The sequence below is a fragment of the Budorcas taxicolor genome, chromosome 1 (assembly GCF_023091745.1).
Source record: "Budorcas taxicolor isolate Tak-1 chromosome 1, Takin1.1, whole genome shotgun sequence".
NCBI classification, from domain to species: domain Eukaryota; kingdom Metazoa; phylum Chordata; class Mammalia; order Artiodactyla; family Bovidae; genus Budorcas; species Budorcas taxicolor.
In genome coordinates this window covers 209,670,787-209,694,804 of record NC_068910.1, presented here as the reverse complement: position 1 = coordinate 209,694,804, position 24,018 = coordinate 209,670,787, and the positions used below count along the sequence as shown (strand labels likewise).

The 24,018-nt window shown below is 48.2% G+C and overlaps 1 protein-coding gene across 6 annotated transcripts in view; it reads right to left on the bottom strand.

Moving 5' to 3' along the window:
- Window positions 1–15,483: 15,483 nt before the first annotated feature.
- Window positions 15,484–24,018, bottom strand: part of PCBP3 (poly(rC) binding protein 3) — a 204,967-nt gene continuing 196,432 nt past the window's right edge. Inside the window, exons 11-16 of one of the 6 annotated variants that reach the window (XR_008200138.1) lie at window positions 21,738–21,816; window positions 21,271–21,330; window positions 17,659–17,711; window positions 16,827–16,893; window positions 16,533–16,702; window positions 15,484–16,111 (exon numbers count right to left, since the gene is read on the bottom strand). Coding sequence is in view for 4 of the 6 variants with exons in the window: in XM_052648608.1 (XP_052504568.1) it covers window positions 16,075–16,111; window positions 16,533–16,702; window positions 17,659–17,711; window positions 21,271–21,330; window positions 21,738–21,816 (399 nt within the window). In the remaining 2 variants the exon portion in view is untranslated. The remainder of the gene's footprint in view (window positions 16,112–16,532; window positions 16,703–16,826; window positions 16,894–17,658; window positions 17,712–21,270; window positions 21,331–21,737; window positions 21,817–24,018) is intronic. The other 5 variants (XR_008200139.1, XM_052648608.1, XM_052648617.1 and 2 more) reach the window with 5 other exon arrangements.

Sequence of the window (24,018 nt, the reverse complement as noted above, 5' to 3'; positions counted from 1 at the left end):
GCCACCCCTCAAGGGTGCAGAACTTCCCAAGCACTTTTAAAATAACTTCTTTGCTTAAGTGAGTGGAAGAGTCTGAGTTGTCTGTTTCTTAGAGAATTCTGTACCGACCAAGCTTCAGCCCACTTCACACTCACTGGGCAATAAACTCTCCATTTCCTCCCTGAGAAAGGTGGGGGAGAGCAGGCGTGGCCACCCTCCCCCCGGCCGCCCCCTTGGCCAGGCACCTGCTGTCCCCTCCCAGAGACCAGGCTGTGAAGTGCACCGTGAGCTCTGACACCTCCTCCCACCATTCTGGGGAAAAGCGATGGACTGGGACTCTTCAGAAATTCTGTTTCTGAAAGAAACTGTCCCTCCCTCACCTCTGACCTGATTTTGTATAACAGGCCATCCATTTTTGTGGCATACTTTTCAAAAACAGTTATAACCTGGTCCCATCTTTCTAGGGCCTGGGCCTGCTCACAAAGCAGGAAGGACAAAGCCACCAACTTTGACACCACCTGGCTAGTCATGGAAGTGTGTCCAGGCTTCAGATAACTTGAGTTTTAATTTTTTTTCTTGGCAGAGTAATGTAAAATTAAAGTGGGGAAAGATACTTAATATTTAATACTAAGCTTTAAAAAGAAACCTACTATCATTGCTATGCAACTTGATGCAAAGAGTACAATGATAATAGAAGAGTACAGAAGGCAAAAAAAAAAAAAAAAAGGAACAGAAAACAAGTTTCCTTGTGATAAGAACTCTTAGGATTTATTCTTAAAGAACTTCCATTATATAATGTACAGTAGGGTTAACATGCTTCTCATGTTGTCCATTACATCTCTAGTACTTATTTGTCTTATAACTGGAAGTTTGTACCTTTAGGCCACCTTCATCCAATCCCCCTTCCCTGCCCACCTTGGGTAACCACCAACCTGATCACTTAGCCTTGAGCCTGTTTGTTTTTGAAATACAATTGACCTACAGCACTATGTTAATTCCTGTTAACACAAAATAGTGATCGATGTTTCTATATTTCAAACTGATCACCATGAGAAGTCTAGTTACAATCTGTCACCATACAAAGATACTACATAGTTATTAATTATATTCCCAACACCCTACATTTCATTGTTGTTATTTAGTCACTAAGTCATGTCCAACTCTTTGCAACCTCATGGACTATAGCCCACCAGGCTCCTCTGTCTGTGGGATTTTCCAGGCAAGAATACTGGAGTGGGTTGCCATTTCCTTCTCCAGGGGATCTTTCTGATCCAGGATTCAAACCTGGGTTTCCTGCACTGGCAGGCAGATTGCTTACTGCTGAGCCACCTTGGGAAACCCCTACATTTCATACTGCAACCCATTTATTTTGCAACCAGAAATTTGTACCTCTTAATCTCCCTCAGCTCTTTCTCTCCTCTGCCCACCTCCCCAGCTCTGGCAACCACTTGCTTGTTCTTTGTGTCTATAACTCTGCTTCGCTTTTGTTACGTTTAGTCATTTGTTTTTTAGATTCCTCATATAAGCAAAATCATACGATACTTGTTTTTCTCTGTCTGCCTTCTTTTACTTAGCAAAATATCCCCAAGGTCCTTCCATACTGTGGCCAATGGCAAGTTTTCATTCTTTTTTATGGCTGAGTAGTATTCCATCACAAACACACACATACACGCCACACGTTCTTTATCCATTCATCTGTTGATGACCACTTGAGTTGCTTCCATAACTTGACTATTGTTAATAATGCTGCAGTAAACACAAGGGTGCATGTGCCTTTTCAAATTAAGTGTTCTTTTTCTTTAGATAAATACGGAGGAGTAGAATTCCTGGATCATATTCTAATTTTTAAAGGACCCTCCCTGCACTTCTCTGTGGCATTTGCACAAACTGACACCCCCATCAACATGTAGGAGGGTCCCTTTTCTTCACATTCTCACCCACAGATATTTGTTGTCTTTTTTATGATAGGCATTCTGACAGGTGTGAGGTGGTGTCTGGTTGTGGTTTTGATCTGCGTGTCTCTGATGATCAGAGATGAGCATCTTTTCCTGTGTCTCTTGTCCATTTGCCTGTCCTTACTGGAAGAATGTCTATTCAGATCCTCTGCCTGCTTCTCAACAGCGCTGCTTGCTTTTTTGCTATTCAGAGGTATAAAGTCTTTGTATATTTTGGAATATTAACCCCTTATTGGATATATTGTTTGCAAATATCTTCTCCCTGTCAGTAGGCAGCCTTTTCATTTTGTTGATAAGTTTCCGTCACTGTGCAAAAATTTTTTAGTTTGATGTGACCTCATTTGTTTCTTTTTGCTTTTGTTACCCTTGCCTGAGGAGACATATCCAAAAAAAAAAAAAAGAATTTCTGCTAAAGACCTATGTCAAGGAACATTCTGACTATGTATTCTTGTAGAAGTTTTCCGTTTTCAGGTCTTACACTTAAGTCTTTAATCCATGGAATTTACACAGTCCATGGAATTCTCCAGGCCAGAATACTGGAGTGGGTAGCCTTTCCCTTCTCCAGGGGGTCTTTCCAACCCAGGGATCAAACCCAGGTCTCCAGCATTACAGGTGGATTCTTTATCAGCTGAGCCACAAGGGAAGCCCAAGCATACTGGAGTGGGTAGTCTATCCCTTCTCCTGCAGATCTTCCCGACCCAAGAATCAAACTGGGGTCTCCTGCATTGCAGGCAGATTCTTTACCAACTGAGCCATCAGAGAAGCCCCTTAATCCATTTTGGGTTTTTTTTTTTTTAATATATAGTGTAAGAAAAGGTGCTTCAATTTGATTCTTTTGCATGTAACTATCCAGTTTTCCCAACACCATTTATAGGAGAGGCTATCTTTTCTTCACTGCATACTCTTGCCTCCTATGTCAAAGCTTAACTGCCCATAAAAGCATGAGTTTGTTTCTGGGCTCTCTATTCTGCTGCACTGATCTATGTGTCTCTTTTTGTGCTGGTATCAAACTTTTTTGTTACTGTAGCTTTGTAGTATAGTTTGAAATCAGGGCGCATGGTTCCTCCAGCTTTGTTCTTTCTCAAGATTGTTTTGGCTGTTTGGGGTCTTTCATGTTTCCAAACAAATTTTAGGGTAATTTTAGTTCTGTGAAAATTGCCATTGGCGTTTTGCTAGGTGTTGCACTGAATCTGTAGATTGCTCGGTAGAATGGGCATCTTAACAATATTAATCCCTCCAATCCATGAACACAGTGTGCCTCTCCATCCATTTGTGCTGTCTTCCAAGTTTCTTTCATTAGTGTCTTTTAGTTTCCTGAATATAAGTGTTTTATCTCCTTAGATTTATTCCTATGCTTTTTATTCCTTTTGATGTAAATTATAAATAGGATTGCTTTCTTAATTTCTCTTTCTGATAGTTTGCTGTTAGAATATAAAGTATAACTGATTCTTATATATTCATTTTGTATCCTGAAACTTCACTGATTTCACTGATGACCTCTAGTAGTTTTTTGGTGGCATCTGTAAGATTTTTCATGTATAGTGTCATTTCATCTGCAAGGAGTAATAGTTTTACTTCTTTATTTCCAATTTGGATTCATTTTCTTTCTTTTTCTCATCTGATTGCTGTGGCTAAGACTTTCAACTTTATGTTGAAGAAAAGTAATGAGACCGGGCATCCTTGTCTTGTTCCTGATCTTAGAGGAAGTGCTTGCATCTGAGTATGATGGTAGCTGTGGGTTTGACATATATGGCTTTTATTATGTTGAGATATGTTCTCTCTATACCCACTGTGTTGAGGGTTTATTAAATCATAAATCATGGTTGAATTTTGTCAAAACCTTTTTCTGGATCTACTGAGAGGATCATATGATTTTTATTCTTTAGTTTACTAATGTGGCATATCATATTAATTGTTAGTGGATATAAAGACATCCCTGCATCCCTGGGATAAAGTACCCTTGATCACTGTGTATGATTCTTCTCATGTATTTTTGAATTTAGTTTGCTAGTGTTTTGTTGAGGATTTCTGCATCTATGTTCATCAGTGAGGTTGGCCTGTAATTTTCTTTTTTGGTGATATCTTTGTCTAGTTTTGGTATCAGTACAACATTGGCCTTGTAGAATGAGCTCAGAAGCATTCCTTCCTATGCAATTTTTTTGGAAATAACTTGAGAAGGAGAGATACTTTCTAATGTGTAGAGGACCACCTGTGAAGCTATCTGGCCCTGGACTTCTGTTTGCCAGTTGTTTGTTTGTTTTCCTGATTCTATTTCATTATTGTGGGACTTACCTGGTAGTTCAGTGGCTAAGAATCTGCCTTGCAGTGCAGGGGACACTAGTCAGGGAACTAAGATCCCACATACTGCAGAGCAACTAAGCCCCCATGCCACAAATAAGACCCCACAAAAAATAATTAAATACTCAAATAAGTAAATAAATATTAAAAATTTCATTATTGGTTATTTGTGTGATCATATTTTCTCTTTCTCCTAGTTCAGTCTTGGGAGGTTGTGTATTTTTAGAAATTTGTTTATTTCTTCAAGGTTGTCCATTTTATTGACATATAATTTTATCACAGTAATCCAATACCCCAACCACTAAGGCCGAAGAAGCTGAAGTTGAATGGTTCTATGAAGACCTACTAGAACTAAAGCTAAAACAGACGTCCTTTTCATCATAGGGGACTGGAACGCAAAAGTAGGGCCAAGAGATCCCTCCAAGTTTTGGCCTTGGAGTACAAAATGAAGCAGGGCAAAGGCTAACAGAGTTTTGCCAAGAGAATGCACTGGTCATAGCAAATACCCTCGTCCAACAACGCAAGAGATGACTCTACACATGGACACCACCAGATGGTCAATACTGAAATCAGATTGATTATATTCTTTGCAGCCAAAGATGGAGAAGCTCTATACAATCAGCAAAAACAAGACCAGGAGCTGACTGTGGCTCAGATCATGAACTCCTTATTGCTAAATTCAGACTTAAATTGAAGAAAGTAGGGAAAACCACTAGACCATTCAGGTATGACCTAAATCAAATCCCTAATGATTATACAGTGGAAGTGACAAATAGATTCAAGGGATTAGATCTGATGGAGTGCCTGAAGAAATATGGATGGAGGTTTGTAACATTGTATAGGCGGCCGTGATCAAAATCTTCCCCAAGAAAAAGAAATGCAAAGAGGCAAAATGGTTGCCTGAGGAGACCTTACAAATAGCTGAGAAAGAAGAGAAGTGAAAGGCAAAGGAGAAAAGGAAATCTATATCTATCTGAATGCAGAGTTCCAAAGACTAGCAAGGAGAGATAAGAAAGCCTTCCTCAGGGACGGGATAAAAATGGCAGAGGAATAGGACGGGAAGACCACTTTCTCCCTCACAAATTCCTCAAAAGAACATTTCAACGCCGAGCAAACTCCACAAAACAACTTCTGTAGGCTGGCAGAGGTCATCAGGCAACCAGAAAAGCAGACCATTGTCTTCAAAAACAGAGAGAAGAAACCCAGCTCCACCCACCAGAACTCCAACACAAGCCTCCCTAACCAGGAAACCTTGACAAGCCACTGATAGAACCCCACCCACAGTGAGGAAGCTCCATAATAAAGAGAACTCCACAAACTACCAGAATATAAAAAGGCCACCCCAAACGCAGCAATATAACCAAGATGAAGAGACAGAGGAATACTCAGCAGGTAAAGGAACAGGAGAGTTGTCCACCAAACCAAACAAAAGAGGAAGAAGTAGGGAATCTACCTGAGAAGGAATTCCGAATATTGATAGTGAAAATGATCCAAAATCTTGAAATCAAAATAGAATCACAGATAAATAGTCTAGAGATAAGGATTGAGAAGATGCAAGAAAGGTTTAACAAGGACCTAGAAGAAATAAAAAAGAGTCAAAATATAATGAATAACGCAATAAATGAGATCAGAAACACTCTGGAGGCAACAAATAGTAGAATAACGGAGGCAGAAGATAGGATTAGTGAAATAGAAGATAGAATGGTAGAAATAAATGAATCAGAGAGGAAACAAGAAAAACGAATTAAAAGAAACGAGGACAACCTCAGAGACCTCCAGGACAATATGAAACGCTCCAACATTCGAATTATAGGAGTCCCAGAAGAAGAAGACAGAAAGAAAGATCATGAGAAAATCCTTGAGGAGATAATAGTTGAAAACTTCCCTAAAATGGGGAAGGAAATAATCACCCAAGTCCAAGAAACACAGAGAGTTCCAAATAGGATAAACCCAAGGCGAAACACCCCAAGACACATATTAATCAAATTAACAAAGATCAAACACAAAGAACAAATATTAAAAGCAGCAAGGGAAAAACAACAAATAACACACAAGGGGATTCCCATAAGGATAACAGCTGATCTTTCAATAGAAACTCTTCAGGCCAGGAGGGAATGGCAAGACATACTTAAAGTGATGAAAGACAATAACCTACATCCCAGATTACTGTACCCAGCAAGGATCTCATTCAAATACGAAGGAGAAATCAAAAGCTTTACAGACAAGCAAAAGCTGAGAGAATTCAGCACCACCAAACCAGCTCTCCAACAAATTCTAAAGGATATTCTCTAGACAGGAAACACGAAAAGGGTGTATAAACCCGAACCCAAAACAATAAAGTAAATGATAACGGGATCATACTTATCAATAATTACCTTAAACGTAAATGGGTTGAACGCCCCAACCAAAAGGCAAAGACTGGCTGAATGGATACAAAAACAAGACCCCTCTATATGCTGCTTACAAGAGACCCACCTCAAAACAAGGGACACATACAGACTGAAAGTGAAGGGCTGGAAAAAGATATACCACGCAAATAGAGACCAAAAGAAAGCAGGAGTGGCAATACTCATATCCGATAAAATAGACTTTAAAACAAAGGCTGTGAAAAGAGACAAAGAAGGCCACTACATAATGATCAAAGGATCAACCCAAGAAGAAGATATAACAATTATAAATATATATGCACCCAACATAGGAGCACCGCAATATGTAAGACAAATGCTAACAAGTATGAAAGGGGAAATCAACAATAACACAATAATAGTGGGAGACTTTAATACCCCACTCACACCTATGGACAGATCAACTAAACAGAAAATTAACAAAGAAACGCAAACTTTAAATGATACATTAGATCAATTAGACCTAATTGATATCTATAGGACATTTCACCCCAAAACAATGAATTTCACCTTTTTTTCAAGTGCTCATGGAACCTTCTCCAGGATAGATCACATCCTGGGCCATAAATCTAAACTTGATAAATTCAAAAAAATTGAAGTCATTCCAAGCATCTTTTCTGACCATAATGCATTAAGATTAGATCTCAATTACAGGAGAAAAACTACTAAAAATTCCAACATATGGAGGTTGAACAACACACTTCTGAATAACCAACAAATCACAGAAGAAATCAAAATATGCATAGAAATGAATGAAAATGAGAACACAACAACCCAAAATCTGTGGGACACTATAAAAGCAGTGCTAAGAGGAAAGTTCATAGCAATACAGGCATACCTCAAGAAACAAGAAAAAAGTCAAATAAATAACCTAACTCTACAACTAAAGTAACTAGAAAAGGAAGAATTGGAGAACCCCAGAGTTAGTAGAAGGAAAGAAATCTTAAAAATTAGGGCAGAAATAAATGCAAAAGAAACAAAAGAGACCATAGCAAAAATCAACAAAGCCAAAAGCTGGTTCTTTGAAAGGATAAATAAAATTGACAAACCAATAGCCAGACTCATCAAGAAGCAAAGAGAGAAAAATCAAATCAATAAAATTAGAAATGAAAATGGAGAGATCACAACAGACAACACAGAAATACAAAGGATCATAAGAGACTACTATCAGCAGTTGTATGCCAATAAAATGGACAACGTGGAAGAAATGGACAAATTCTTAGAAAAGTACAATTTTCCAAAACTGAACCAGGAAGAAATAGAAAATCTTAACAGACCCATCACAAGCACGGAAATTGAAACTGTAATCAGAAATCTTCCAGGAAACAAAAGCCCAGGTCCAGACGGCTTCACAGCTGAATTCTACCAAAAATTTCGAGAAGAGCTAACACCTATCCTACTCAAACTCTTCCAGAAAATTGCAGAGGAAGGTAAACTTCCAAACTCATTCTATGAGGCCACCATCACCCTAATACCAAAACCTGATAAAGATGTCACAAAAAAAGAAAACTACAGGCCAATATCACTGATGAACATAGATGCAAAAATCCTCAACAAAATTCTAGCAATCAGAATCCAACAACACATTAAAAAGATCATACACCATGACCAAGTGGGCTTTATCCCAGGGATGCAAGGATTCTTCAATATCCGCAAATCAATCAATGTAATTCACCACATTAACAAATTGAAAAATAAAAACCATATGATTATCTCAATAGATGCAGAGAAGGCCTTTGACAAAATTCAACATCCATTTATGATAAAAACTCTCCAGAAAGCAGGAATAGAAGGAACATACCTCAACATAATAAAAGCTATATATGACAAACCCACAGCAAACATTATCCTCAATGGTGAAAAATTGAAAGCATTTCCCCTAAAGTCAGGAACAAGACAAGGGTGCCCACTTTCACCGCTACTATTCAACATAGTTCTGGAAGTTTTGGCCAGAGCAATCAGAGCAGAAAAAGAAATAAAAGGAATCCAAATTGGAAAAGAAGAAGTAAAACTCTTACTGTTTGCAGATGACATGATCCTCTACATGGAAAACCCTAAAGACTCCACCAGAAAATTACTAGAGCTCATCAATGAATATAGTAAAGTTGCAGGATATAAAATCAACACACAGAAATCCCTTGCATTCCTATACACCAATAATGAGAAAGTAGAAAAAGAAATTAAGGAAACAATTCCATTCACCATTGCAACGAAAAGAATAAAATACTTAGGAATATATCTACCCAAAGAAACTAAAGACCTATATATAGAAAACTATAAAACACTGATGAAAGAAATAAAAGAGGACACTAAAAGATGGAGAAATATACCATGTTCATGGATTGGAAGAATCAATATAGTGAAAATGAGTATACTACCCAAAGCAATTTACAAATTCAATGCAATCCCTATCAAGCTACCAGCCATATTTTTCACAGAACTAGAACAAATAATTTCAAGATTTGTATGGAAATACAAAAAACCTCGAATTGCCAAAGCAATCTTGAGAAAGAAGAATGGAACTGGAGGAATCAACTTGCCTGACTTCAGGCTCTACTACAAAGCCACAGTCATCAAAACAGTATGGTACTGGCACAAAGACAGACATATAGATCAATGGAACAAAATAGAAAGCCCAGAGATAAATCCACACACATATGGACACCTTATCTTTGACAAAGGAGGCAAGAATATACAATGGAGTAAAGACAATCTCTTTAACAAGTGGTGCTGGGAAAACTGGTCAACCACTTGTAAAAGAATGAAACTAGATCACTTTCTAACACCGCACACAAAAATAAACTCAAAATGGATTAAAGATCTAAATGTAAGACCAGAAACTATAAAACTCCTAGAGGAGAACATAGGCAAAACACTCTCAGACATAAATCACAGCAGGATCCTCTATGATCCACCTCCCAGAATTCTGGAAATAAAAGCAAAAATAAACAAATGGGATCTAATTAAAATTAAAAGCTTCTGCACAACAAAGGAAAATATCAGCAAGGTGAAAAGACAGCCTTCTGAATGGGAGAAAATAATAGCAAATGAAGCAACTGACAAACAACTAATCTCAAAAATATACAAGCAACTTATGCAGCTCAATTCCAGAAAAATAAACGACCCAATCAAAAAATGGGCCAAAGAACTAAATAGACATTTTTCCAAAGAAGACATATGGATGGCTAACAAACACATGAAAAGATGCTCAACATCACTCATTATCAGAGAAATGCAAATCAAAACCACAATGAGGTATCACTTCACACCAGTCAGAGTGGCTGCGATCCAAAAATCTGCAAGCAATAAATGCTGGAGAGGGTGTGGAGAAAAGGGAACCCTCCTACACTGTTGGCGGGAATGCAAACTAGTACAGCCACTATGGAGAACAGTGTGGAGATTCCTTAAAAAATTGCAAATAGAACTGCCTTATGACCCAGCAATCCCACTGCTGGGCATACACACCGAGGAAACCAGAATTGAAAGAGACACATGTACCCCAATGTTCATCGCAGCACTGTTTATAATAGCCAGGACATGGAAACAACCTAGATGTCCATCAGCAGATGAATGGATAAGAAAGCTGTGGTACATATACACAATGGAGTATTACTCAGCCATTAAAAAGAATTCATTTGAATCAGTTCTGATGAGATGGATGAAACTGGAGCCGATTATACAGAGTGAAGTAAGCCAGAAAGAAAAACACCAATACAGTATACTAACACATATATATGGAATTTAGAAAGATGGCAATGACGACCCTGTATGCAAGACAGGAAAAAAGACGCAGCTGTGTATAACGGACTTTTGGACTCAGAGGGAGAGGGAGAGGGTGGGATGATATGGGAGAATGGCATTCTATCATGTATACTATCATGTAAGAATTGAATCGCTAGTCTATGTCTGACGCAGGATACAGCATGCTTGGGGCTGGTGCATGGGGATGACCCACAGAGATGCTATGGGGAGGGAGGTGGGAGGGGGGTTCATGTTTGGGAACACATGTAAGAATTAAAGATTTTAAAATTAAAAAAAAATAAAAAATAAAAAATAAATTGGAGATTAAAAAAAAAAAAAAAAAGAAAGAAAGCCTTCCTCAGTGATCAATGCAAAGAAATAGAGGAAAAGAACAGAATGGGAAAGACTAGAGATCTCTTCAAGAAAATGAGAGACACCAAGGGAACATTTCATGCAAAGATGGGCTTGATAAAGGACAGAAATGGTATGGACCTAACAGAAGCAGAAGATATTAAGAAGAGGTGGCAAGAATACACAGAGTTCAGTTCAGTCGCTCAGTCGTGTCCGACTCTTTGCGACCCCATGAATCGCAGCACGCCAGGCCTCCCTGTCCATCACCAACTCCCGGAGTTCACTCAAACTCACGTCCATCGAGTCGGTGATGCCATCCACCCATCTCATCCTCTTTCATCCCCTTTTCCTCCTGCCCCCAATCCCTTCCAGCATCAGAGTCTTTTCCAAAGAGTCAACTCTTCGCATGTGGTGGCCAGAGTACTGGAGTTTCAGCTATAGCATCATTGCTTCCAAAGAACACCCAGGACTGATCTCCTTCAGAATGGACTGGTTGGATCTCCTTGCAGTCCAAGGGACTTTCAAGAGTCTTCTCCAACACCACAGGTCAAAGGCATCAATTCTTTGGTGCTCAGCTTTCTTCACAGTCCAACTCTCACATCTATACATGACTACTGGAAAAACCATAGCCTTGACTAGACGGACCTTTGTTGGCAAAGTAATGTCTCTGCTTTTGAATATACTATCTAGGTTGGTCAAAGATGGACACAATAAAGGACAGAAATGGTATGGACCTAACAGAAGCAGAAGACATTAAGAAGAGGTGGCAAGAATACACAGAAGAACTGTACAAAAAAGAGCTTCATGACCCAGATAACCACAATGGTGTGATCACTCACCTAAAGCCAGACATCCTGGACTGCAAAGTCAAGTGGGCCTTAGGAAGCATCATTACCAACAAAGCTAGTGGAGGTGATGGAATTCCAGCTGAGCTATTTCAAATCCTAAAAGATGATGCTGTGAAAATGCTGCACTCAATATGTCAGCAAATTTGGAAAACTCAGCAGTGGCCACAGGACTGGAAAAGATCAGTTTTTATTCCAATCCCAAAGAAGGGCAATGCCAAAGAATGTGCAAACTAATGCACAATTGCACTCGTTTAATATGCTAGCAAAGTAATGCTCAAAATCCTTCAAGCTAGGCTTCAACAGTATGTGAACTGAGAATTTCCAAATGCACAAACTGGATTTAGAAAAGGCAGAAGAACCAGAGATCAAATTGCCAACATCCATTGGATAATACAAAAAGCAAGAGAATTCCAGAAAAACATCTCTTTCTGCTTCATTGATTACGCTAAAGCCTTTGACCATGTGGATCACAACAAACTGTGGAAAATTCTTCAAGAGATGGGAATGCCAGACCACCTTACCTGCCTCCTGAGAAATCTATACAGGTCAAGAAGCAACAGAACTGAACATGAAACAATGTACTGGTTCCAAATTGGGAAAGAAGTACATCAAAGCTGTATAGTGTCACCCTGCTTATTTAACTTCTATGCAGAGTGAAGGGGATGACAGAAGATGAGATGGCATCACCGTCTGGATGGACACAAGTTTGAGCAAGCTCTGGGAGTTGGTGATGGACAGGGAAGCTTGGCATGCTGCAGTTCGTGGGGCCTCAAAGAGTAGGACGTGACTGAGCTCCTTAGGTCCCCTGGTGGCTCAGACAGTAAAGCATCTGTCTATCAATGTGGGAGACCTGGGTTTGATTCCTGGGTTGGTAAGATTCCCTGGAGAAGGAAATGGCAACCCACTCCAGTACTCTTGCCTAGAAAATCCTATGGATGGAGGAGCCTGGTGCAGGCTGCTGTCCATGGGGTCGCAAAGAGTCGGACATGGCTGAACGATTTCACTTCACTTCAGAGCTCCTTAACTGAACTTATTGTATTAATCCTATGATCTTCTGTATTTCTGTGGTATTGCTTGAAACTTCTCCTTTTGAATTTCTGATTTTATTGATTTGGACCCCCCGTCTTTTTCTGGATGAGTTTGGCTAAAGGTTTATCAATTTTCTTTATGTTTTCAAAGAATAAGCTCTTAGCTTCACTGATCTTTTCTATTGTTTGCACAGATTCTAAGAAACTATATATACATATATATATATATACACACAGATTCACTGTATTTCTATATACTAGCAATGAAAAATTATAAACTAAAGTTAAATATTTAAAACAGTATGGAAAATATGAAATATTTCAGGGTAAGTCTGACAGAAGTTTGATACACCTGTACACTGAGAACTATGAAACATTTTGAAAGAAATTAAACAACTCATAAATAGATGGAGAGATATACCTTGTTCACAGGTCAAATGACCTGATATTGTTAACCTGTCCATTATGTTCAAATTAAGCAATAGATTCTACACCATCCTAATCAAGCCAGAGCACACTTTTGGTGTGTGTAAATTTATCAGCTGACTCTAAAATTCATATAGAAATTGAAAAAGGACTTAAATACTCAAAACAACTTTGAAAAGAACAATGTTGGAGGACCACCACAACTCTAAGACATGATAAGGCTACAGTCATCAAAACAGCATGGCATTGGCATCGAGATAGACAAATAGATTAGCGAACAGACTAGAGAGCCCCCAAATAAAGCTGCACATATAGGGAAAACTAATTTTTGATAAAGGAGCAAAGGCAATTCAGCGAGAAAATAAAAGTACAAAATGTCTAGAAGAAAATACATGAGGAAATCTTTGTGACCTTGGTTTAGTCAAAGATTACTAGATATGACATTAAAAGCCCAATCCGTAAACAAATCAATAACTTGGACTTCATCAAAATTAAAAACTTTTGCATTTCAAAAGACATTACTGAGAGAATGAAAAGACAAGCCATAAGATGGAGGAAAATATTTACAAAGCATATGATGTATCTCATAAGGTCATAGTAAGAAACAGGCAAAAGATTAGAATAAACACTTCAGGAGAAAAGAGATGCTCAACATTGTGCCATAATGGAAATGCTAGAATCACGAAGAAATGCCACTTCACACCCCATAAAACAGCTAATAAGAAGCCCGAGCGCACCTCACGCTGCTGAGGACACGGAGCAACTGGAGCTTTCATGCAACGTGGAGAGAGCAAACAACGGTCCAACCACGTCAGACGACAGCTCAACAGTTTCTTAGACACACACGGCATGCGCCCCAGTCACTTCACTCCTAGGTATTTACCTCCGACAAAGACTTGTACAGGAACATCCACAGCAGTTGTATCTGTGAGCACGGAGGTGTGAGCCTGCTCTGCAGGCAGGCCTGCCCCTCCGGGTGCCGGGCATCAGCTGGGGTTCGCAACATGCCTGGTACACCGGCGTCTCGTTTGGGCCTCACACTGGGTCCCAGGCAGGTGGCACAAGTGAGACCCCGCTTCTTGATGCCCAGGGCGTGTCCTGTGTGGTGCCCCTCAGGGCTCCTCCTGTGGCACCTGGCCTGCTGCTTCCCTGCCTCTCCTGCCTGGACGTTGGGGCTGGCGTATCTCAACCCTGGCATGTCCCCAACCAAGCTCCCATCTCCCCCACCCTCAGCTGCAGTCTCTACAGCTACTGCTGTTTGCCTCAGGGCGAGGGCCTCCACGCAAGCAGCCTGGACCCTCTTTCTCCCACAGCACACTCGGGATCCAAAGGGAAGACTGTGTGTTCCTCCTCCAGAGCCAGTGCCCTGACCCAGCCCCACCCCATCTTTCCTGTGCCCCCTGCCCCCCTGAACCAGCTCCTGCTGCCCTGGCTGCCCTTCGACTTGCTGTTCTCCTCCAGATGAGTTCACTGCAGGGCCACATCTCAGCTCCCCCTCGGCCTGCGGCTTCTCGAGCCCCAGCATTGACACAGCACTTCCTACATTCCCCCCACCCCACGGTTGGCTCTGGCTCTCTAAGGCACTCCTCACCCTGTCCACTGGCCACACACCGCTGACTGAGGTCCCCAGAGGAAGGCTGATGCCCACCTCATCCCTGTCGCCTCCAGGCCCTGAATTGTGGCCTGCACCTGGCCGTGTCCAGTGGGTGAGTGAGCTGCAGCCCTAAACGGCTGGGCTTGCAGTATAGCCGGGCGCCTCTATGCTGTGCACCCAGCCTCCACCAGTGAACTGCAGGGAGGGTGGGGCAGGGTGCCTGTAGGGCCGGAGCACCGGAGGCCTGGCTGGCATCTGAGGAGCAGGGCAGCCCCCTCATGGGGCAGACACAGAGGGGCTCCTGCTGAGGGGTGGGGACCGAGGAAGAGCCCCCTGGGCTGCTCGGACTCTCGGTCATGCTGGTGCCTATGGCAGGGGCTTGGCCTGGCCTTACCTCCAGACCCCCACCTGCCACAGCACCCGTGAGCCCAGATCTGGCCCAAGGAGGCGGTGCCCATGCGGCCCAGGGCCACATAATAAGGCAGCCCTCTGCCCCAGGCCTGGGTCCCCCAGGGTTCAGCACGGAGAGGTGTGTGGTGGGCTCTGCGGGTGAGCACAGGTGGGCTAAGCTGGGGTGGGGCAGTGGAGAGGGATGGGCTCCCACTGGGAAGCTCAGGGCCACTGAGTGCACAGTGTGACTAGGGGGAGGAGGGGGAGGCCTCACTTGCAGACACTGGATTTGGGGTTACATCTCTGCCATCCAAGCAGCTTTGCAGAAGTAAGACGAGCAAGACTCATACAAGCCAAACCCTGAAGGTGGGAGCAGGTCGAATCTCACTTTGTCTAAGGTGGAGCTGCTCCTTGACATGTCTGGGGTCTGAGCATGGTGGTGGGGGGAGGGGTGGGGAGGTCACAGAGAGGAGTCCAAGATGAGGGGCAGCGCGCATCATTTATTGAACTGGCTCCCAGTGCAGAGGTGCCTCCCAGCTGGTCCACACTGTCAGCCCCAAAGACAGATGCCTGGGGCCCAGCAGCCCGCTCCATCCTCCCGTCACGACCCCGAGCCCTCCACTCTCCTGCCCTCGGACATAGGGAGATGTGCACCCTACCCGGTGCTGACGCAGGCGGCCCCTGGAGACAAGGCCGAGGGCACCGGGAGGGGCGGCTTCCTGCGGCCACAGCTTTGGGGCCTCGGAGACAACGTCCACATGTCAAACCAAGTCTTAAAAAGGTACACGGACACTAAGGAACGACATTTCTAGAGCGTCATGGATGGGAATGGCCACAAAGCCTTTAAAATAATGGACATGGCATGCCAACGCGTGAGGAGCAGGCGTAAATGAACTTGGAGCAGTGTCAGGGTGGAGCCAGGGGCCCCAGACACACTTGGAGCATTGTGGGCACAGGTCTAGGGCAGGCACAGATAGCTTCTGTTGGTAAAGAAACCTCTACATCTGCGGGGGGCGGGGGGCAGTCTGCACAGGTGGTGAGCGTAGGGGCGTGGTGGGGTTAGAGAGCGCCCATTCCGGTGACCTCGGATGTCAGCCTGGAAGAGACAAGGGCACAGGTCAGGGGTCACCGTGTTCTCACGGTTGAGGTGTCCTCAGAGTCCTGACCCCTCCTTCACAGCCTGGGGCCTGCATGCCAGTCACCACACGGGGTTGGGGTGAGGGGGATGCGACAGGCCCAGGCTGCCACGGCCATTTCTGCTGCCACTGTGGGAAGGGGTGCAGGAGTCACTGTGCCAGGGAGGCATGGGCGTGGGGCTCCCCACAGCGTGCTATGTAGGGTGTCAATGCCCAGCGGCTTGTGTGGGGCCACGTGGGCACGGCTGGAGGGTGGAAGTCAAGGGTGAGAGGACAGAGGAGCGTGCGGTCCTGTATCCCCTGGAGACTCCCCAAGCACGTCCCGCCCCAAGAAGAGAACCCCGGGAGGCAGGCCAGTCCAGGCCCCACCTAGGTCCTCACCTGGCGTTGATGAGGTACTGGGCAAGGCTGATGTTGGCTGGGGTCCCCGTGATGGTGATCTGGCGCTCTGATGACCCCTCCGTGGCATTGGCGATTTTGATCTGTGCTCCAGACATCTGTCGAATTTCATTGATTTTGGTCCCTTGGCGTCCAATTATGCAGCCTATTAGCTGGAAGAAAGGATGCAGGAGCGTCTTGGAGAGAATCCACTGTGGCCTGAGTGCAGTTGAGACATAAGGGGAGCTGGGGGTCCCGCTGCCTTGGTCCCTTCCCCGGTCCCCCCAAGAGACACACCTCCACTCCTGCTGGAGGATGGGAGCCGTGAGGCCTCGACTGTAGGAAGTCCCGTCAAATGAAGAGCCTGCAATCATGGAGACCCCTTACCGGGCTCAGTGTCCTCTGCGGGCCTGAAGCCACGGTGGCCCCTCTAGGCTGCACTCTCGGGCTGGAGGGATGTTTGAGTGGACACAGGAGCTGGAGAGGCATGTCCCTAGCCATCGCCATGCCTCCAAGGCTGCTGTCCCTCCAAGGACACCAGATCCACACCTGCCCTGGCGTCTTGGTTTGGGGACTGGAGTGGGCATTCTTAGGACGACTCGAGGGTCCAGAAGATGGCTGGGAAATAACTGAGTGTGTGAAGGAGGGTGTAACAGAGCGTGTGAGGGAGTGTGTAAGGGAGGGTGTGAGGGGAGCGTGCGGCGGAAGTGTGGATAGAGGGTGTGGGAGGAGTGTAAGGGAGACCCTGTGAGGGATTATGTCGGGGGCTGTGTGGTGGAGGGCATGGGGAGAGCATATGGGCGACGTGTGTGAAGGAAGTGTATGAGGCCCTGTGAGGGAGGCGTGTCCGGGGAGTGTGTGGGGGAAGTGTGGGAGGCCCTCCAAGGGCCTCGGGGGTGCTCTGCTCCACCTGTCCCCGGGGTGACCCTGAGCCAGGGCAGGTCCTTCGCCGGGCAGCCAGGACCCCCAGGCAGCCAGGCATCTTCATTCTGGGAATTCACCCTGATGCCCCCATGGCTCCTCCCCCATGGTAACTTAGGGGTGACGTCATCCACCCCCAAGGGCATTCAGCTGCTTAACGGAGAGGGGGCGCAGGTGGGCTCAGGCGGGGGAGGCTGGACGTACTCACATCATTGGGAATGGTGAGCTCATGAGTGCTGGCCGGGGGGCTGGCGTCCAGACCTGGGCACAGCGAGAGGACAGGGTTAGGCGGGTGAAGGCTGGGGGAAGGCTGTTCCCACTGCGTGGGCACCTGACCCCGCTCCCCACTCGGCCACAGGCAGGCAGGGCTGGGGAATGCCCAGGGCAGGGTCTGCACAGCTCAGGGCTGGGGCCTGTGAGCTCTGGGTCCCAACTGCTACCCTTCTCCTGACCCAGCATCTCTCAAACAGGGAGGAGGAACCTGGCAGGAGGCGGCTCCCATTTCCCTCCTGGGTACAACTTGCATCACTTGTCTGCCATGTGGCACAGCCTGAGACATCGCTCAGAGCCTCTGGTGTCTATGCTTGGTGTGCAGACCACACTGGTCACACCAGCCCTGGGTGCCCCAGACTTGCCAGCACAGCCACCTCTGCTGCCCCAGCCTCCCCAACTTCCCTTGCAGGCCCCGTGGCTCTTGCCCCCACAACACTTCCAGTGTTGGGGCAGGGAGGCTGGCCCGAGAGCCGAGCCGGGGAAGATGCGCCTTTCCACAGGGTGTCTGGGGGAAGATGAGCGCCCAGGCCCAGCTCCTCACACGTCGCAGCTTCCATCTCTACAAATCCCAGCTCAGGACCCACTAAGTCAGAGCCAGCCTCTCAGGATCAAGGACAAGTCCCACACTTGCTTCAGAAACAGTGACCACAAAACAGGGGGGCCTTGAGGGGCCCCGAGGGGAGGGAGGCAATCACCGGGCAGAGTGCTCCTTCATACCAGGCACTTCTACCCTGTCAGGAGGCAGCTCAAGCTCCAGCCTGTGGCTGCGACCCAGCGGTCCTGCCTCGGCCCCACCCCTCTCGCCCCTGCAGCCAGGCATCGCAGGCGCCGCTCTCTGGAACATTCCAGAGTTCAGAACATTCCGGGACCTGAGCCCTTTGCCCACCCCCTGCTCCTCCCTCGCTGGTCCCTGCCCCTCAGCCTGATCCCCACATGCCCAGGGGCTCCTGACAAACGGGACGGCCCGGTCCCTGCCCGCATGTCCTCCTCCACGGCAACCACGTCCCTGGAACAAGACGTGCGGTGGCTCCTGGTGTCTCAAGCACAGGGACCTAGCGAGGCGGAGGCTGTTCTGGGGACTGTGGAGCACAGGGCTCAGCTGTGCCGAACAAACCAACTCACCCCAAACCGTCCGCCAGTTTCTCTTACGCAGCTAAACCTGGAGCTCCTGCTCTTTATCTCCTTTTATAAAGGTATTTTCAATACAATTACCAGTCCCTCGTCCATCTGTACGCACATTCAATCGACAGTGACATTTAAAACGTCACCCGAGACTTCCTTGGTCCTGAATACCATGCAAGGACTCCTGGTTTGGGGATCACACCTGCTTCCCTGGCTTGTGTTTTCCAAACCAGGGGGCTTCGTTGAAAAGGTGCTAAAGCCATCCCAGGGGTGGGCTTCCTCTCAGGAGTCACAAGCACTGCCTCTCCCACACAAGTCCCAGATGCTGGGGGGCACGTGACACGGCCTCAGGGTGAGACAACCCATCCAGCCTCCTGACCTGCTGCCATGGCACGTGTGTGTGCGTGTGCACTGGTGTGTGTGTGCGCGTGTGCATGGGGGGGGGTGCATGTGCATGCGGGGTGTGAGTGCATATGTACATGGGGGTTTGTGTACCTGTGTGCATGTGTGTGTGTGTGTGTGTACGTGGGGTGTGTGTGTGCCCATGTGCATGGGGGTGTGTGTGCCCATGTGCATGGGGTGTGTATGTGTGTGTGTGGGGTGTGTGTGTGTGTATGGGGGGTGTATGTGTGCATATGTGCATGGGGATGTGTGTGCCCATGTGCATGGGGGGTGTGTGTGTGGGGGGTGTGTGTGTGTATGGGGGGGGTGTGTGTGCATATGTGCATGGGGGTGTGTGTGCCCATGTGCATGGGGTGTGTGTGTGTGCATGGGAGGGCATGTGTGCATGTGCAAGGGGAATGGGTGCATATGTACATGGGGGCATGTGTGTGCGTGTGCATGGCGTGTGTGTGCCCGTGTGCATAGATGTGTATGTGTGCATATTCATGGTGTGTGTGTGTGCCCATGTGCATGGGGGGCATGTGTGTGCGTATGTGCCCGCATGCATGTGTGTGTGTGTGCATGTGCCTCGTGCGGCGTGTATACATATGTACATGGGGGTTGTGTCCATGCACATGGGGTGTGTGTGTGTGTGCATGGGAGGGCATGTGTGCATGTGCAAGGGGAATGGGTGCGTATGTACATGGGGGCATGTGTGTGCATGTGCATGGCGTGTGTGTGCCCGTGTGCACAGATGTGTATGTGTGCATATTCATGGTGTGTGTGTGTGCCCATGTGCATGGGGGGCACGTGTGTGCGTGTGTGCCCGCATGCATGTGTGTGTGTGTGTGCATGTGCCTCGTGCGGCATGTATACATATGTACATGGGGGTTGTGTCCATGCACATGGGGTGTGTGTGTGTGTGCATGGGGGTGTATGTGCACCTGAGTTCTAAGGGTTCCAGGGGCCCTGAAGAGGGAGATCATCACAGGGATGTGTTAACACAAGTCCCCTGTCTCTGAGGTCGTGCTGGGAGGGCTGTGGTGGGGTTGGGGTGTGATGAGGGAGCGTTCTTCCTGGGAAGGCCAGGCCCTGGGGGCCCCCAGACAGTCTCCCGGAGACCTGGAGGTTACTGAAATCTCACTATAAACAGCAGAGGGCTGCACAGAGCCCCTGGACACATGTCATCACCCAGATACAGAACTGTGCAGAGGTTGGTGTCCAGCTCCATAATCAAAATTCTTCTGTTTTTCTCTAATTTCCACTCAATAAAATCTCCATTAGCTTAATTAAAAGCCACAATGAGAAGAAACCCACAGCAAGCACACGGAGAATCAGAGCTGGGGTTTCAGCTTGAGAAATAACCCCTGAGCCCCGTGGTCTCAGCCGGGCCCCTGTGGTCCTGAGGGACAGGTGACAGGCAGATGCCCTGAGGTCCAGAACAGCAGTGGGGGCGGCGGCTGAGACCCTCCCCAGCTTCCCCATAAGCCGGACCGTCGCTCTTCTGCTCTGATCCAGGCCTGCATAGGCAGTGGGTCAGAGCATGGCGGGAGCCTCTGTCACAGGGCCCTTGCCAAGTCCAGGGCACATACTGTCAGCACCTTTGCTCCCAAACAGCCTGTAAGGAGCCATGCTCCCTGCTCCAAGCCTGGGTGATGGGATCTGGGAATCCACGCCCGCCCTGCCATGTCAGGGGGTGTTCAGTACAGATCCACCCCAGGGTGGTCTCTCCTACGAAAACTCACAGCCTGGTCGGCCCTTCCCTCCAGCCCTCCATACTGTGCCCCTGGGAGGATAAATGACCTTCCACCTGATGGGCCCGCTGTGCCCTGAGCACTGACAGAGACTTGACCCATCACCACGATTGCAGAGCCGTAGGTGGAAGCCTGGAGCCGCGTGTGCAGACCTGGAGGGGCCGCTCAGGCCGGCCCCGGATGGCGGCAGCCCTCCCTCAAGGCACTCAGCGAGTGGCCCTCTGGCCCCTTCCACCCGCCACGTCCCTTCCTGGCTTGCTGGCTCTCCATTTAGCGTGATTTTATTTTACCTGACGACTGGCCCATCAGATTTTGAGCTTCTTCGGAGGAGTGTAAAGGCAGCTTTTCTCCTGGAGAGCAAAGAAGAAACAGATTTAATGTTTTGCCCTCAAGGAGAGAAGCAAGGTCACTTCAACTAGGGAAGCTCAAAGTCTGACTGGTGCGCCACCCTGCGCTACGGGGGCGCCGTCCGGGCAGACCGCCCTGCGGGTGTATGGCCTCCTGCAGGAGGACCTCCCCAACAGCCAGCGGGCAGCAGAGCAGGACGAACCCTCGAGGGGGAGGCGTCTCCTTCAGGAAGGCCAGCTGTGGGGTGACTGACCCGCACAGAGACATCAGACAGATCCCTGCCCGCCCACGGCAGCGTGCCCAGCACTCAGACAGCCCTACCTGCTCCGCTTGCTGCCCTGAACACAGACGCTCGGAGAGAAAGGCCCCGGGTGAGAAGAGAGGTCAGAAAGGGCGGCTGGGTACGTACCGGGGAAAGCGGGGTTGGTCTGTCCGAGGGGAGGAAAGGGGGTTTGCTGCATGGCCAGCTGGTGGAGCTTGGTCAACTGCTGGGGTAGGAGGGACACGAGAGCTAAGAAGGTTATTGTTATCGAGTACAAGTCACACCAAATTAAAAACGCGTAACAGAAGTCTGCACAGAGAGATAGAGGGGGGCCATGCGACACATGGCGGACGCGGCAGCACGCAAGGACTTGGCCTGGAATAACCAATGGGCCACGGTCGGTCAGCAGGCACTGAGTCCTTCCCCACCTCAGCCCCGCTCAGACGGGTGCCCGGGCTCACCGGGGAGGTCTACAGCCAGAGAGCAAGACCCGCAGGGCCCCTAAAAGCCTCAACGCCACACTGTCACTCACAGGACTCGGGCGTGTGGGCGGGAGACCCACGGCCCCTCCCTTCTGCACACCTGGTCCAGATAGCTGCCTGGTCCTCACTCTACCCAGGGGGTGACTCAGCGGGGGCTCCCTGCGAGCCCACAGCCCACAGCCTGCCTCCTGGATCACAGGCAGAGGGCTAGAAGGCTCCACCCGAGGGTGCTACGAAGCCAAGGGTATTGCAGAGCCTCCAGGAGGGTGCCGGGCTCCCATGGGGCCAGCCACGCCTGCACCCTTCCTTTGTCCCTTGTGACCTGACCTTTGTCCCCCATCACCTAGACTTTTGTGGGAAGCTTTGAAATGCAGTTTCTTTAGTTATTTTATCTGAGCCTCACTTCTTAAATAAGCACTAGAAACAACAGAGAATGGAGGTAACCATGGGAGCCCTGGCCACCTAAGAAGGGCTGTCTAAACCCCACCCCCGGCCTCGGAGACTTCTGGGTGTGTCCTTAGCCCTGGCTCACCCACTGGCCCCACGTCTCCAGCTGGGCGGATGGAGGGCCAGGTCATTCCAGGACATGCTCGCAACTCCCGACCTTCACAAAGGAAGCCTAGCCTGAGTGTTTCCAGGGCCCTGAGGCCTCCACCGAGCCCCGTGGCTGGAAGGTGGGGGCACCCGAGGAGAGTTATGGGCATCCCCAGGTGAGACATGGATCTAACCAGTCACCCCACTGGTCCCATCCTGCAGAGTCTGTGGGGGAAAGAGAAGGACAAACACTGGGATTCTGATATCCCAGCCTTGAAGGGTGAGCCCCTGGGTGACAGAGGAGTGGGTTTGCTTCTGGCCTCCTGTGGGCGGGGCATGCTCTGAGAGTCCCTGATGTGATGGGGCGTGGGGAGAACTGGCCACATCTGACTCAAGCTGCCACATGTGGCGGTTCCGAGGAGGGGATGGGGTGACCCGGGGTCAGAGTCCACCCTTGAGAGTCCCCAGTGAGGTAGGGCTGGGGTTTACAGCACACTGCTGCCTGGTATGTCAGCCCAGTGACCCGACACCATGGGGCTCAGGGTGTCCTGAGCAGACGTGCATGGAAGCAGCCTGAGAGGTGTCAGGAGAGCACATCCAGGAATCATTGTCATGGGGACACCAGCCCATGCCCTGGGGATGAGCAGTGAGCAGCGACTGGCAACTGCTGTGCCATAGGCAAGACAACGCTGTTCAAGAGGCTGACAGGCCGGGGACCCCGCTGCTCAGCTCCTCCTTCCAGAGATATGTTGAAAGAAAGACGGCGAGGACCCCTGGGCGCTGGGGGCATGAGGATGAGTGTGGTGGGAGCACCGACTCTGTCCTGCAAACCACCCCCACCTCAGAGCACAGCAAGCCACCCTGGGTCACTAGGACGCTGGGCAGGTGCTGTGCCCCAAGTCCATCTACACAGAGGGCTAGAAGGGGGCTAAGGAGGGGACAGAGCTCCTAGGATGGAGGAGGAAACCCATGTCCAGAGACAAACATCTAGGTGGCCGTCCATAGTCCCGGTAGTGCAGGCAGGCCACCTGTGCTCACCTCACTGGGGTTTCTTGCAGACACGGCACTGGGGCATGGACAGGGGCCCGATGGGGCCCGGCCCTTCCCCTGGGGGCTCTAGCCCTTTCACTTGGGGGCCGGGGCCAGTGGGAAGCCCCAGGAGCGGGCCTGCGCTCCTGTGCAGGGCCCGGCTGCTCCCTGCCCCGGGTCCACGACTCCACCCCAGCTGGTGTCTGTGCGTCTGGCGGCCGGGCTTGTGCGGTCGCCACGTGGGCAGGGCCCTCTCCCTCTGTCCCCAAGTGCCCGGGAGCGCACGGCTATGCACTGGACAGGACGGCAGGGCAGATTGGGGCTCTGGGGGCAGGAGAACTGACCCAAGTTGGCTCCAGCTCCGACCAGCGCTGCAGACATGG